Below are 16175 nucleotides of genomic sequence, written 5' to 3' on the forward strand. Positions count from 1 at the left end.
GTCACTGAACGTAAACCACATAAAAAATGAAAGACTCAAGAAATTCTTCTTTTAATAAATGCATAAAGAGTATCGAAAAAACCCAAAAGTGAGTACAATAAACTGGATAAGCTTATAAAGAATAAATGCAACAAGGCTAAATAATGTAAGTATGGATAAACTCAAAATGTGAAGAAATAGAACAATAACACAAGGACACTGAAAAGATCAAAGAAAACAAAGGGATACAGGGCCCTCAAAGTCAGGATGCATCAAATCAAAGGAAGGCAACGTATTAATGGATAAGGAAGACATTTTGTCATTACGGTCAGAAAATATTGGAGATTTATTCCGAGGCCCATCTCAAACTCTAAAGAAGAACATGGAAGGCCAATCTAAAACAGAAGATGAAATGAAAAATGCTATGTCCAAAATGAAACATGGCAAAGCGGTTGGACCAGATAAGATACCAATTGAAGTCACAGAAGCTCTTGAGGAAATTGGAACATCAGAACTGACAAAATTGTTCAACATCATTACGATGGCGGGCAAATTTCATCAGATATGAAAAAAATAGATTTTCATTACTCTGCCAAAGAAACCGGGAGCCACAGACTGTGATCAACATAGGATGATAAGCCTTATGAGTCATACCACCAAAATTCTTCTTAAGAGTACCGATGGCAAGAGCAAGGACCAAAATACGTCCTGATCTTTCGGCCAGGCAATTTGGATTTCTCTCGGACAAATTCTACATTTACAGTCGGTAATGGAAAGATCAATAGAAGTGCAAGCTGATTTATACCTGTGTTTTATAGACAATTCCGAAGCATTTTTGATAAAGTGAAACATGAAAACCTTTTCCAAATCTTGAGTGAGCTGGATATTAAAGGGAAATACCTGTGGATTCTAAGAAACATGTACTGGGAACAAGAAGCAGCAATCAGAATAGATGGTGAATGCAGTCAATTCAAGTCGTTCAAAGGAGTGTTCGACACGGTTGTGTACTATCCCCTGATCTGTTTAACATCAACAGCAAAATGATCCTACGCCAGATTAGTCATTTTTCTACTAACAATTGCTCTTGTGCCATGCTTTTTTTCTCCCTACTGTTACATTACTTTTAGCGTGGAAGCTGGGCTATCTATCCAGCAATTTCCTATCATTCTGTGGCGTGCGTCACCAGTGCATCTCCTACTGTGCTTTAATGATTTTGACCTCAAACTGTTTCAAATCATCGCCTCGTGTCTTTTAATGTACCGCTTTTGGTTGACCTCGTTTTTACAGTCAGCAGTTAGATCTCTTCCTTTTTTCTTTCCTATATGATAAAAACAACCAATCACATTCTAATTCATTGACAATTTTCTGTACGAGTGTCTCAAATTAGTCTAACATGCAGATTTTGGGGATGTGAGAAAAAGCCAGAATGCCTTTAGAATCCCCGCACATGCATGTGGAGAACATGCAAACTCCCCATGCACAGAGATGCCCATACAAATGATCAAACCCTTAAAGGGGAACTGCTCTTTTATTGAAATTTTGCCTATCGTTCACAATCATTATGGATATTTTTAATGCATTCTAAATATAAAATAAAAATAAATAAAAGTCTACTTACAGCTGAGCCAATGGGAGCTCCACTATTCCGCCCATAAAATCCGATACAAAAGTGCCAACAATTCTCAATTTACCGTTCGTGACTCAAATAATAACCAAGTATTAGCGATATCATTATTATAAGTGCTAACACAGGCAAACTATTTAGAGCGGCGCCATGATCACTAGCTTGTGTGCCTATGTTTACATCATCGAGTGGTCTGCTGCTTCCTCGCTTCCTTGCTCCCTGTAGGTTTATTGTAGATCGTAAATCATGCCTCTCACCTGGACAAAAGACGTCTGAGGAGGCAATCCGACAATTTGGGACACTTTGACAGCCATATAGGACTCAGTTTCTTCGCAAGGATTATGCGACAGTTTTCATCTAAATGGGAATATATGATAATCCCAGCAGTCGGCATCCAAATAACAGCAGACCTTGCACAGTAAGTGATGTTTTACTATGTTTGTTGGCTCTCATAAAGTCTGGAGTGAGCAGAAATCAGTGATGAAGAAAAAAAGAAAAGCAAACGTCATGATGCGTTTTTTAAATGAATGTGCCGCGTATGGTTAAAATGATCAAAATACATGGTTTCTCATAGTCATTCACATCAACGTCCCACGGGGGTGAGTTTTTCCTTGCCCTTATGTGGGCTCTGTACCGAGGATGTCGTTGTGGCTTGTGCAGCCCTTTGAGACACTTGTGATTTAGGGCTATATAAATAAACATTGATTGATTGATTGATTGACATGAATATTAAATGTCGTAATAAATGTGCCCATTACTACATTACACATATACTTACCCGTTCTCAAACAATGGCAATAAAAACTCTTCTGATTACATCATGTATATAAAACCCTAATGGAGGTGTTTGGATGTTTTTTTAGGGGCTCATCAAGTACAATTGAACGGATCCCATAGGCTCCATTATAAGTGGACTTTTGATCGCATTTATTAAATATTTAGAATGCATTAAAAAAAAAATCCATCCGTCGTCGTGTCTTTTATAATGATTGTGAACGATAGACAAAATTCCCAAAAAAGTGCAGTTCCCCTTTAATCTCTTGACTGTTAGGCTCAACATACTAACCACTACTCGGCTTCCCTTGTCAGAATGGATGCAGAATGGCAGTACATGAATACCTTGAAATGGTGTCTTAACGTTAGATGCTTTGCACAGGACACATTTTGCACATTGAGTTTGAATATCACTAATCTAGTCACAATGAAAATCAGACAGTAATAGTGTAATTATTATGAGTCACAGTTTGTTTGTTTTTTGACAAATTACAAAAAAAAATGGATCAAGACAAATATAATTTAGGGCTGTCTTCAGTGAAGGATTTTCATAGTCAATTCTGGTTGTTTAGATCTTGCCCTAAGTAGACAATCAGTCATATCTATGGTGATGCTGTGTTTTTAAAGAGAACAATAAATTGATTGTTATGATATGTAGTTAAAGTTCAAGTTAAAGTACCAATGATTGTCACACGGCGTGGCGTTGGGAGAGTGGCTGAGCCAGCAACCTGAGGGTTCCTGGTTCAATCCCCACCTTCTACCAACCTCGTCACGTCCGTTGTGTCCTTGAGCAAGACACTTCACCCTTGCTCCTGATGGGTCGTGGTTAGGGCCTTGCACGGCAGCTCCCGCCATCAGTGTGTGTGAATGGGTGAATGTGGAAATAGGGTCAAAGCGCTTTGAGTAACTTGAAGGTAGAAAAGCGCTATACAAATATAACCCATTTACCATTTACCAAGGGTGATGGGTCAAATGCAGAGAATAATTTCACCACACCTAGTGTGTGTGTGAAATTATTCTCTGCATTTGACCCATCACCCTTGATCTCATTGGTCATTATGTGTCAGTCACGTCACATGAATAAATAGCCACCATACGACGATTATTTCAATGATGATTAAAGATACTTTTAAAAGGAATACAGTCTTTCATTGAAGTGAACAAAACAGAGATCTCATTTGCGACTTTTTCCACCTCAGAAAAAGGCTAAACCGCTGGGATACACAAATAACCACGGTAGAAATTGGATAGTTCAGTAAGGTCCTTGGCACTGACTTTACTAAATGGAGGAAGTAAAAGTTGTAACAAAGTTTCTGTATGTGAACCAGCGAAAGGATTGTTAGGGGACGGCGTGGCGAAGTTGGGAGAGTGGCCGTGCCAGCCATCTGAGGGTTACTGGTTCAATCCCCACCTTCTACCATCCTGGTCACGTCCGTTGTGTCCTTGAGCAAGACACTTCACCCTTGCTCCTGATGGGACTGGTTAGCGCCGTGCATGGCAGCTCCCGCCATCAGTGTGTGAATGTGTGTGTGTGAATGGGTGAATGTGGAAAATAGTGTCAAAGCGCTTTGAGTTCCTTAAAAAGGTAGACACGCGCTATACAAGTACGACCCATTTACCATTTACCATTTACCTTTACCAGAGGGGAGCTACACCTACCAACATTCCTGATTATTGTCTGTACACAAATTGTTTTTAGTGAGTAAGAGATGTTGGCGGTCAAAAAACGGTCAGCAGATTTTAGACACGTCACACAAGGAAGCAGCGGCTGCTCTGAAGAAGGCAGCCAAAACTATTAGCAGGTAAAAGTAATCTCTTACTCACTTTGTCTGCTCACAATAATCTGTTAATCATATTTCAAGAAGACATGAGGAACGAAATCGATCCATTGACTAAAACCAGTCAGAAGAAACAACATAGACCCAAAAATTCACATTTTCTTTTTTTGTCTCCTGACACTAATTCAGTTACATTTAAAACATACGCACACACACTGCAGTCTGAAGAGACTAGTTAGCCCCAGGGGCCGAGACACCTGCAGTCAGTGATGCATTTTGGGTAAGCGAGGAGGACATCTGTGGTGTTACTGTACCTTGTGGTGACCAATCAGAGCATGGAATGAAACAAAAAGAGTACTCACGGTCACTGCAGAACGGCCCCCCGTAGGTCGTCATGGTGCAGTCACAGGAGAAGCCCTCCCACAGCTGCAGACACACTCCCTGATGGTGGCAGGAGTCCTCGGTGCAGGTGGTGCTGGGACCTGCAGCGTGTTGACAAAACACAATGTGAGCCTTCTCTTGATTATGTTTACGCATCATCACCATGTTACAAAGGGTTTAGTAAGACTCACTTTCTTTCTGAAGATGGATGCAAAAATATACTTCAAATAAATTAAAAAAATCAATTGAAATAATAAAAATATAGGGTAACACATAGTCACCATTAATTAGTTGCTTATTAACATGCAAATGAGTAACATATTGGCTCTTAATTAGTCATCATTAAGTACTTATCAATGCCTTATTCTGCATGGCTTTATTATACAACTAACCCTAACCCTAACCCTTTAACCCTAACCCTCTAACCAAATAACTCTAAATTAAGTCTTTTGCTACTGAGAATATGTTCCCCTAGTGTCCAAATAACTCTAAATTAAGTCTTTGTTACTTAGAATATGTTCCCCATACTAAAGCGTTACCAAATATAGAAATTGTAAAATTTATAGAAAAAATAATCCCTGATATAAAAAAATAAAACAGACTACTTAAATGAAAAAACACATGCAGAGAAGAGAATATACATTTGGTTTCTACTTAATAGTGATTAATAATACTTATACTGGTATATGCATTATCATTTACCTTTGACTGCTAAATATTGAAATAACAAAATACAATGAAGTAGACTTTTGTTTGTTTTTGTAGAAAAATATCACATCGTATTTCACCTGAGACATAAAATATTACAAAAGTCTCTACGGACTGACTGATTCAGAGCAAGAACATCGTCCTTGAACCAGATCTGACCCGCCTATCAATGCATTCAGATGGAAAATGGGAGAATGCGCACAGTTGGAATTCACAGGTTTTTGTTTTTCACGCCTCACCTCCACAGCCGCGATCCACCTCGCCCACCTTCTGAAGGGCGTCTGCCAGCAGGTCAGGGAGTCTCCCGTTCAAGTCCACTGATGCCAGGCAACCCTTGTAACCTTCCCGGGATGCTATCAGTCGAGGCAAGCTGGCGTACATGCTTTTCCCCACACCTCCAATGTACAGCTCTCCTGTGACATAGAAAACAGGGTGTGCCAAATAGACTCTCTTATAGCAGAAGGATGTAAACCATTGGGTCACAAGAATACATTCATACTGTAAATAACATACCTTTTAAATCAAGGTTGCGGGCTCCATTGGTGTGTTGCGTGACGGTGCGTACATCGATCTTTAGCGTGTGCACATTGCTGTTGTCACGGGAGATGACCACGTTGTGCCAGTGGTTGTCATTGAGAGGCTTGTCGGAGTTTCCCTTCATCAGCGACGGTCCATTCCCCAAGTCAAAGACATAATGTATGAACCTGCAGGAGGGCGCAATCAATTGATTACATCCACTACTTCTCCATATTATACGATTCTTCTGGATTACAATACCACTACAAAAATCTAATTGTATTTCTGCTTGGCTTATTTGATGACTGGAACGCATTATTCATGTTTACATTGTTTCTCAGAGAGAAATTTGCTTCAATATAAAAATGTTTCTATTTACGAACCCTGTTAGAGAACCAATTAAGTTCGCAAATCGAGGTTCCATCCATCCATCCATCCATCCATTTTCTACCGCTTGTCCCTTTTTGAGGTCGTGGGGGTGTTGGAGCCTATCTCAGCTGCATTCGGGTGATAGGCGAGGTACAACCTGGACAAGTCGCCACCATCACAGGGCCAACACAGATAGACAGACAACATTCACACTCACATTCACACACTAAGGCCAATCATTACCTCCCTGCTTGGCACTCAGCATCAAGGGTCGGAATTGGGTGTTAAATCACCAAAATGATTCCCGAGCGCGGCCACCGCTGCTGCTCTCAGCTCCCAGGGGGTGGAACAAGGGGATGGGTCAAATGCAGAGGACACATTTCACCACACCTAGGGTGTGTGTGGCTATCAGTGGTACTTAACTTGAAATTTATTGTTGCCAAATAACCTATCCCTAGGTGCATGTCTTTGGAGGTGGGAGGAAGTCGGACTACCCGGAGGGAACCCACGCAGTAACGGGGAGAACATGCAAACTCCACACAGAAAGATGGAACCCAGGACTTTTCTTATTGTGAGACACGTGCACTAACTCCTGTTCCACCATGCTGCCCTAAATCGAGGTTCCACTGTACTTTTATTTTTGTTAGTTATATACATCCATCCATCCATTTTCTACCGCTTGTCCAGTGTTAATGAAATTACTTAAAAGTAATTAATTAGTCTGCGATGAGATGGCGACTTGTCCAGGGTGTACCCCGCCTTCCGCCCGATTGTAGCTGAGATAGGCTCCAGCGGCCCCCGCGACCCCAAAGGGAATAAGCGGTAGAAAATGGATGGATGGAATTAATTAGTTACTCGTTACTTTTCCCAAAAAGTAACTTAATTACTAACGGAATTATTCTTTAATAGATGCAATTAATTACTTGGGAACATAATCAATGCATTTTTTTTTTTTTTTACTTTCTAATATCTGGTGTATGCAGTTAAGAGACAGTTCATGGGAGAAGACTGCATGAGTAGGTAATTTTAAAAGGCGGTGGCTGTTGCCAAGCAAAGCGTGGCATCAGCGAGGGCATGCTCATTGGCTGTTTTAGCTGGGCATTGGTAGTCTGCGGACTGGAAGGAGATCGTTGACGGAAGCGCTGGTGGAATGTTTTCACGGATAGTTAATAAAGCGATTGAACATGTGTCAATGACTGTGTCTCTCCTTGTCCACAAACGGGGTATTGTAGGAGTGTCATTGTTGATGATTGTCACTTTATTGAAGGTTCATTATTAGTAGTAGCAATGTGTGCGGTGGCAGCCGCTAGCACTATTAAAGAGCTACTTCCTGAGGTGATCTTGCTCGTCCATATTAAAATTAGCGCACCACATTACATCAAACCTATCGGTAACGGCTTTGTAACGTACATTTTCAAACACTGGATGTATAGAAGACTCTTGTTGGCAAAGACGGTAAGGAACGATGACTGATTTATTGAATTGATAGGAGTTGTTCCTTTAATCCAATAGTGTTTCTCACCTTCTGTCTTAAACTGAATGCACTAGTATCTTTTTTGCACCAATGAGGGGTTGTTTTGGAGTCGTGCTTAATTAAAAAAAAGTGGAGCAGAGTCCCCAACACTTAGTATTCTTTGTTTGGGCACTCAATTCCGCTGAATAGTTTGTTACGCGCAATGTTTGGCCATAAGATAACAGAGATGTCAGACACTGAATCACATGAAAAGTCGGGCTGCCAGACATCGAGGTACACATGATCGTAGCTCACCCTTTGACCAGCTCCACCACAATGAAGTCACTTCCATCTCCGGAGTTGTACAGTATGAGGCCATCGGGACTGGTGGTCTTGAACTGAAAGAAAAGGTGCATGGAGGCATAGGCCTGCAAAGTGGAGAAGGCCAGATAGCTAGCCTGAGTCACGAACGTCACAGGATTGGCTACGATGTGCCTCATGCCGAATCGCGCGTTCAGCTCGCAGTAGGAGATGTCTCCGTTCTTGCACTGGTCCAGGTAGAGCATCCCGTTGAAAGAGAGGGCCTGCAGGTGGCCGATAAAGTTGGAGGGGATGACCGAGGTGAAGCGGCGCTCTGTCATGATCCCCGTCTCGATGTTGTTGAACTCCAAGCGGGTGTGAGCGCCACTCATGAAGCCTGGGGAGCAGCATTAGAAGATAATGTAGTTTAAAAGTTCGACAAACTGCACGGAAACCTTTGTGTGACCGCGTTTACCTTCTGCTGTGACATTGTCCACAGAGAGCTGTAAATGCTTCCCCCGCCGCACCACCTTCACAGAGTGCCACTCATTGTCATTCAGCTTGTCGCCCAGCAGGAGTACCTCGGGTCCTTTGCCTAAGAGGTGGAGAGCGTCAAGTGACAATCACAGAAAACGAGCGTGGCATCCTCTCTCATCAGACGACACTCTTAAAGTGAACAACTGAACAATGTGCACTCATTCACATATTGCTCACACAACCACCGGCCTGCAAGCTACAATTTCTACTCTACTTCAGTTCAAAGCCACAGAAGGAAACATTTGTTTTACCTATGCCAAACACAAAGGTGAGATATATTGTTTTGATTGCAGTTTGCTATTGAGCACAATTACGTAGAAACACTTTTTCATCAAACTTCTTGGAAGAAAAAATAATTACATTATGATACAGTTGAAAATACGCTACAGTATATTGTTCTTGAGTCCAATGCATGTTCTCAATGCTAACTAACAAAGGCATTGTCAAATACACACAAATATGTTTAATGTAATTCCTTGTGAACCAGGTGGAAGTAGCCTGCTACCTAACAAACAGCTGGATGAACAAATATCTTCTCTTTTGTTATGGGAATATACAGTCGTGGTCAAAAGTTTACATACATAAACTTTTTTGGTTTCTACAACTCTTATTTTTTTGTGATAGAGTGATTGGAGCACATACTTGTTTGTCACAAAAAACATTCATGAAGTTTGGTTCTTTTATGAATTTATTATGAGTCTACTGAAAGTGTGACCAAATCTGCTGGGTCAAAAGTATACATACAGCAATGTTAATATTTGGTTACATGTTTCTTTTGGTAGCCATCCACAAGCTTCTGGCAAACTTTTGGTTGAATTTTTGACCACTCCTCTTGACAAAATTGGTGCAGTTCAGCTAAATTTGTTGGTTTTCTGACATGGACTTGTTTCTTCAGCATTGTCCACATGTTCTCAATGGGGTTTAAGTCAGGACTTTGGTAAGGCCATTCTTAAACCTTAATTCTAGACTGATTTAGCCACTCCTTTACCATTTTTAACGTGTGTTTGGGGTGATTGTCATGTTGGAACACCCAACTGCGCCCAAGATCCAACCGCAGGGCTGATGATTTTAGGTTGTCCTGAAAGATTTGGAGGTAGTCCTCCTTTTTCATTGTCCCATTTACTCTCTGTAAAGCACCAGTTCCATTGGCAGCAAAACAGGCCCAGAGCATAATACTACCACCACCGTGCTTGACAGTAGGCTAGGTGTTCCTGGGATTAAAGGCCTCACCTTTTCTCCTCCAAACATATTGCTGGGTATTGTGGCCAAACAGCTAAATTTTTGCTTCATCTGACCACAGAACTTTCCTCCAGAAGGTCTTATCTTTGTCCATGTGATCAACAGCAAATTTTAGACGAATCATAAGGTGTCGCTTCTGGAGCAGGGGCTTCCTTCTGGCATGGTAGCCTCTCAGTCTATGTCTACATTAAGCCGGATAACCCCCTAAACAAATAATTACTTAGCCTAGGCCCCGTTTCAGCCACACTAAACTATCGTTTAAGGTCCCCCTCCTTGGATAATTTTTTACACGGGTAAGTGCGCCGTGTATTTCTTGAATCTGCGGCTCTTAGCTTTGTATGCACTCATTGATCATTTACAAACTGAGTTCCGAGAGGAAGTGACGCCAGAAAGGCCGCGCCCCACACAGGAAGTGACGTCAGAAAGAATGCGCGACAGCCAGTTTCATAATAAAGCGGTTTCATAACTCGGAGTTAACCACTGGAAATATGAAGGTGAGTCATTCAGACATGCCAGTGTTTCTCCTTGTGAAAATCACACATGAATACCTTAAGAGAAAGCGATTGCAGCTATTTCGGATACAACACTTCTCAGATGGCAAGAGAATTTTCGAATGTCCAGGTCAGCTGTGATTCTACTTACCGAAAAACTTTCTCCAATTGTCGAAGGGGAGACAACGAGAATGCGAGCTGATGTGATAAAAAAGGTAGCGTGTGCTTTGTATTACCTGGCCGTCGAGGGAAGACTATGGAAAACAGCGAATGCTTTTGGACTGGCAAAGCAGACTATCAGTTATTGTCCGCCATGTTGTCGCGGACTCAACGTCTAGGTCCAGAATATATAAAGTCACCAAAACAAATGCACAATGAAGGTGAAGTGGAGGGAATTATATTTATATAGCGCTTTTCTCTAGTGACTCAAAGCGCTTTACATAGTGAAACCCAATATCTAAGTTACATTTAAACCAGTGTGGGTGGCACTGGGAGCAGGTGGGTATAGTGTCTTGCCCAAGGACACAACGGCAGTGACTAGGATGGCGGAAGCGGGAATCGAACCTGGAACCCTCAAGTTGCTGGCACAGCCGTTCTACCAACCGAGCAAATATCAAATTGTGTACGTTCACGTGTTTATTAAAGATTTGATTAATTTATGATGGCTCAGGTGTGATTCACTACAATAGGGCCCCGAAGCTGGATTCCAATTAATTGAAATACCACAACACTGGATATTGTTCAGATAAGTTAAATTTAAGAACTTGCACGCAGAGCAACACTGGAGGTGACTATGACTTGCGCATTTTCCGCGCATGCATATTAGGTCGCGTTGCGCCGGCGGACGGAGGGGGGAGAGGGTCTTAAATGGTGGCATTGTTGTGTGTGGATACGGATAAGGTTAGGTGGGATTTAGCCTGGATAACCTTATGATAACCTTAGTGTAAACAGGGCCTCAGTCCATGGCGATGCAAAACACGCTTGACTGTGGACACTGACACCTGTGTTCCAGCAGGTTCCAATTCATTGCAGACCTGCTTTTTAGTGGTTCTCGGTTGACTCTTGATCATCCTGACCAATTTTCTCTAAGCAGCAGGTGATAGCTTGCGTTTTCTTCCTGATCGTGGCAGTGACAAAACTGTGCCATGCACTTTATACTTACAAACAATTGTCTGCGCAGTTGCTCTTGGGACCTAAAGCTGCTTTGAAATGGCTCCAAGTGACTTTCCTGACTTGTTCAAGTCAATGATTTGTTTTTTCAGATCTGTGCTGAGTTCCTTTGACTTTCCCATTGTCACGTTTGTAACCGAGTATAATGACTGCATCACATGAGCCCTATTTAAATGGGCTCAGAGAAGTCAACAGGTGTCGTCAATCATAATCACTCACATGATGTTAAGAGGCCATGCCATGAAGCTAATTTGATTTGATTGTAACTTTTCTACATCACCAAAATTGATAATGTATGTTGCTGTATGTGTACTTTTGACCCAGCAGATTTGGTCACATTTTCAGTAGACCTATAATAATTTCATAAAAGAGCCAAACTTCATGAACGTTTTTTGTGACAAACAAGTGTGTGCTCCAATCACTCTATCACAAAAAGATAAGAGTTGTAGAAATTATAGGAAACTCAAGACAGCCATGACATTATGTCCTTCACATGTGTATGCAAACCTTTGACCAGGACTGTATGTTTGCTATTTTTGGAACTGTCCACACCTGAATCAAAAAGTGTTTGGTCCTGCAGTAGAGAAGGGATTCATATGACCCCAGTCCTGGGTGGATCTCGCGTGAGAGGAAGGTGGTAACGTTAAACATTTTGCAATGCAGTGTGCTGAAAATGAGGGAAAGCGCCACGCTACATAGCAACTGACACTGTGGTCAAAGTTTGAATTGCCACAAAACACATTTTAAGATATTCAACACTTTACTGCCGTTTGGCGGCTGAAGTGGATAGTGCACACCCCCCAGTTCGTCACGTTTCATGTGTCAAGTAGACAGCAACGAATGGGGCCGTATGAATCCCCTTTCTACTGTATCATCTTAAGTCATCCTAAATTGTTCCTGCGTTGCAAGATGCAAACGTTCGAAGCTATGTCAAAAGTCTTTTACAATGAGCCGGCAAGTTACTTATTTATTAACATAAAGGAAATAGTTTTATTTTTTCTTAAATGGCATCTGGGCCAAAATGGATTGATGGATAAAGATCAGCACTCCAAGATGTGTTAAAGCTCTTTCTAGTATGGGTGTCACTATGGAATCAATCCCCCCATCCTAAAAAATGGTATGGTCTAATCATTAAGTCATTCTTTTTAAACCGGAAGGTGACCTGCTAACTGTTAACGCCTCGGTGAAAGTCTGAGCTTTACCTTTTTTTATTTTTCACAGAGAGAACATGCAAAGGCTCGGGTTCAGCCCCATATATTCGTCTGTGTTCTATGGCTTACTCGCCGCTTTCAAAATAGGTCACGGCGCAGAAGCCCGCTACTGCAGGACCGTCATCCTGAATCAGTGGCGGCGCAACAGGCCGACACGCCAGTTCAAAGGAGTTCTGACATCGCTTGGGAAAGTAATTGGCCATGCCTAAGCTTGACTGAGCCTTGGGGGGTTTGTCTGTCTAATTGAGCTCTGGGTGCACAATTACAGGGGATGCGCAGAGGACAATAAATGGCGAAACATCAACCGGTTTCCGTACACTTTTGCCGTTTTATCCCTGGGGAGATCCAACATGGGGGAGCTTTTGACCATTGCTGCACATACGTAGCAGTATCGATCGGATCGGAGCTTGCTCCCTCTACATATGATGGATTATCTACAACAGTATGTTCGAAAGCAACCACATGCAACACAAATATTGAAAGATTGACTGTAAATCTCCTTCAAGAACACATTATGATTGGATCTTATGGGGGAAGCGATGATGGAGTGCAGGTGCCACGTGTTCATTTATGTTCGCTTCTCAGTGGGAAGGTGACCGATGAGGGAATTTATAGTACAGTATTTGTTTTGTTAAAGGACGATAAATAGACCTTAAGGTATTATTAGCAGTCCTTTGAACGTAAGTTGCTTTGTTGCGCATGAGAGCAGTAAAAAAAGAGAGATTTTGTCCGTTTTGATCTCCACTTATAGCTGGAAAGATAGCGCGTCGTTTTGTAGGTCATCTTTAAGAGGGCGCTTGGATCTGTACACCAATCAAAGCGTGCCGATTATGTAATTCTGGAAAAACTAGTCCTCCAATTCCAACGAGGTGCTGGTACTTCCAACAATAAGTGCCTACTACGTTTCCAGCTGTGCTTGGCTTGTCTTGATGCTGCAGATGGGCTGTGTCCCCAATTCCCATTTTCAAACAGTCTAGACCCCTGCTTAGTGGATATGAAGTCTTCATTCTGTAATCAAGTTTGTGTAAACTATAATTCCCCCCCCCCCCCCGCAAATGATTTCTGCTAAATAATTTAGGCAGCTAATTGTGTGCCTCTAATTTTGTTCCTCATAAAATTATTCAACAAATCATGCATCCATCATTACAGCTGTTGGGTTAATAAGTTCCTTTGGAGATAAATGCTGTGGTGCACATGATAAGTGCTCAGGCATTCTTTCCATGTTGGTACAGTGCCACCTGCTGGAGGAGAGGAGCACGTGACTGGGCTGAGGTATCATAAGACAACACCCTTTTTTCCAAAAATATTTTTCCATGCCATGTCTGCACTTTTAACTGTTTTTCCAGAATTGTTCTGTATTTTACTGTTCACTGCAGCGCAACACACCCACACGTGCACACACAAAAAAACACACTTGCGCGCGACTTACCTGCATTGATACACTCCTATCAGTATAATAGATTGATTATTTGCACCCAAATATGTCCAAATGCAACATTAACTATCCAATAAATATGACCCTAATCAAATCAATAGATCACCATGAGACAACATTACAAGAATACAATATTATTTTAGCTTGTAGAATTAAACATTTGATTTAAAAAAAAAAAGGTGTCTGACATGGAATTTTTTACTTTTTTATGATGCCGCCACACAAAGGTACACAAACATTCCCTAGGGGCCACGCAAGGATGAGGGGGAGGCCAAAAGAGGGTCTCAACCCGGGCACCATTACCTAGAGCAGTGGTTCTCAAATTGTGGTACGAATACCACTAGTGGCTTCATCTAGTGGTACGCCAAAAGAAGTCTGTAAATGTGTTCTGTTTTTGTTGTATCAATTGTTTGATGTTGTTTGTGCATCGTGTGTAATGTTATACTGGCAAAAAATATCAATAATACTTGTTAAATAAAAAACCCTGGCTTGTTTTAATGAATACTTAGGCCTACTGTGCTACTCTATTTTAATGTGGGTCATTATGGTGGTAATTGGAGAGCCAAGTGTTTTCTGGGGCGGTAGTTAGTTTGAGAACCACTGTCCGAGAGGAAATGTGTGTTGATTACCACACTATAGAACATGTAAACTATTGCAACACATATTTGCCATGGCTGCTCAGTAAAACATGAATAAAGCAACAAGACAAAATCACCTTAAAGTAATAATGCGAGTTAACTTCTGTTTACACTTGAAATAAACGTCTCTTCTCTCTACACGTCTTTAATATTTCATCTTTTATGTAACTGTTTTGTCATACAGCCGCTATCTTCTTTTTACACTTGACAATTGAATATCTTAAAATGTTACTTAAAACGGCCTTATGGATATTTTATATTTTCAATAGGAAAAATGTATTCTAAATCTCAACAGGTGCACAAACAACTGGATGAACCTTGGATGTACCACTGGTAAAGTTACCGGTAAGTTAAGTTAAAGTACCCATGATTGTCACACACACACTAGGTGTGGCAAAATTATTCTCTGCATTTGACCCATCCCCCTTGATCACCCCCTGGGATTTGAGGGGAGCTGTAAGCAGCAGCGGTGGCCGCGCCCGGGAATCATTTTTGGTGATTTAACGCCCAATATGCTCTAAAGCAGTATTTATTAACCATAGGGTCGCTAGCACCCCTGTGAGGGCCGGCAAAAAATGGTCCGTATGGTGCACAGTTGTAATACACTTTTCCGCCACTTGTGGTAGTAATGACAATATCAAACAAACAGAAGTCTGGAGCTAAAGTTACAAAGAAGTTTCTTAACCGCAAATATAATGACTAAAGTGATGAAGCTGTATTGTCATTTGCACTTTAACTTAGATAAGAAACACATTAATAACTTTTTTAAATTCATTTAGTTAGAAGTAATTTATTTCAACTCTGAGTAATTGTATCAACACCTATTTTTCATCAGTTTGTATGAGTTCCTTCTTTTGCAGTATATTTGATTACAGTATTATTTATTTGGGTAATCAGCCTGATTAAACCTTAATAATAAACTTTGTGATTAACAAATGCTTTCATATCATTTGACAAAGTTTATTCTGTTAAACTGTAAGTAAGTTAGATATAATTATTAAATACGATTAAAGTCAAGAGCAAGATTACTAATCCAGTGTTAGTATTTTAGCGGGCCCTGGACCCCTCTGTCGTGGAAAGGTTGGGCCCCGAGGTCAAAAAGCAGGGGTCCCCAAACTTTTTGACTCGGGGGCCGCATTGGGTTAAAACAATTTGGCCGGGGGCCGGGCTGTATATATATATATATATATATATATATATATATATATATATATATATATATATATATACACACACATACATATATATATATATATATATATACACATACATATATATATATATATATATATATATATATACACACATTTATTTATATATATATATATATATATATATATATATATATATACACATATTTATTTATATATATATATATATATATATATATATATATATATATATATGATATATATATAGCGCACTTTCTGCGCGCGCGCGATGATGTCACGTTATCGATGAGAAAATGCATTTTTAGACAATATGATTTGCCTGAGCGGCTAGGAGACACCGTGAGTAGCAAGCGGTACAAAGTGGATAAGAAAAGACAGAAAAAAAAAAGAGAAAAAAAAA

General features: G+C 40.8%; 1 protein-coding gene across 1 annotated transcript in view; it reads right to left on the bottom strand.

The window, feature by feature from the left end:
- Positions 1-16175, bottom strand: part of LOC133607627 (neurexin-2-like) — a 416009-nt gene that overhangs the window by 168044 nt on the left and 231790 nt on the right. The window contains exons 12-16 of the mRNA XM_061962447.1: positions 8358-8477; positions 7898-8279; positions 5758-5948; positions 5484-5657; positions 4518-4637 (exon numbers count right to left, since the gene is read on the bottom strand). Of these exons, the coding sequence (XP_061818431.1) occupies positions 4518-4637; positions 5484-5657; positions 5758-5948; positions 7898-8279; positions 8358-8477 (987 nt within the window). The remainder of the gene's footprint in view (positions 1-4517; positions 4638-5483; positions 5658-5757; positions 5949-7897; positions 8280-8357; positions 8478-16175) is intronic.

The sequence above is a fragment of the Nerophis lumbriciformis genome, linkage group LG09 (genome assembly GCF_033978685.3).
Source record: "Nerophis lumbriciformis linkage group LG09, RoL_Nlum_v2.1, whole genome shotgun sequence".
Taxonomy (NCBI): domain Eukaryota; kingdom Metazoa; phylum Chordata; class Actinopteri; order Syngnathiformes; family Syngnathidae; genus Nerophis; species Nerophis lumbriciformis.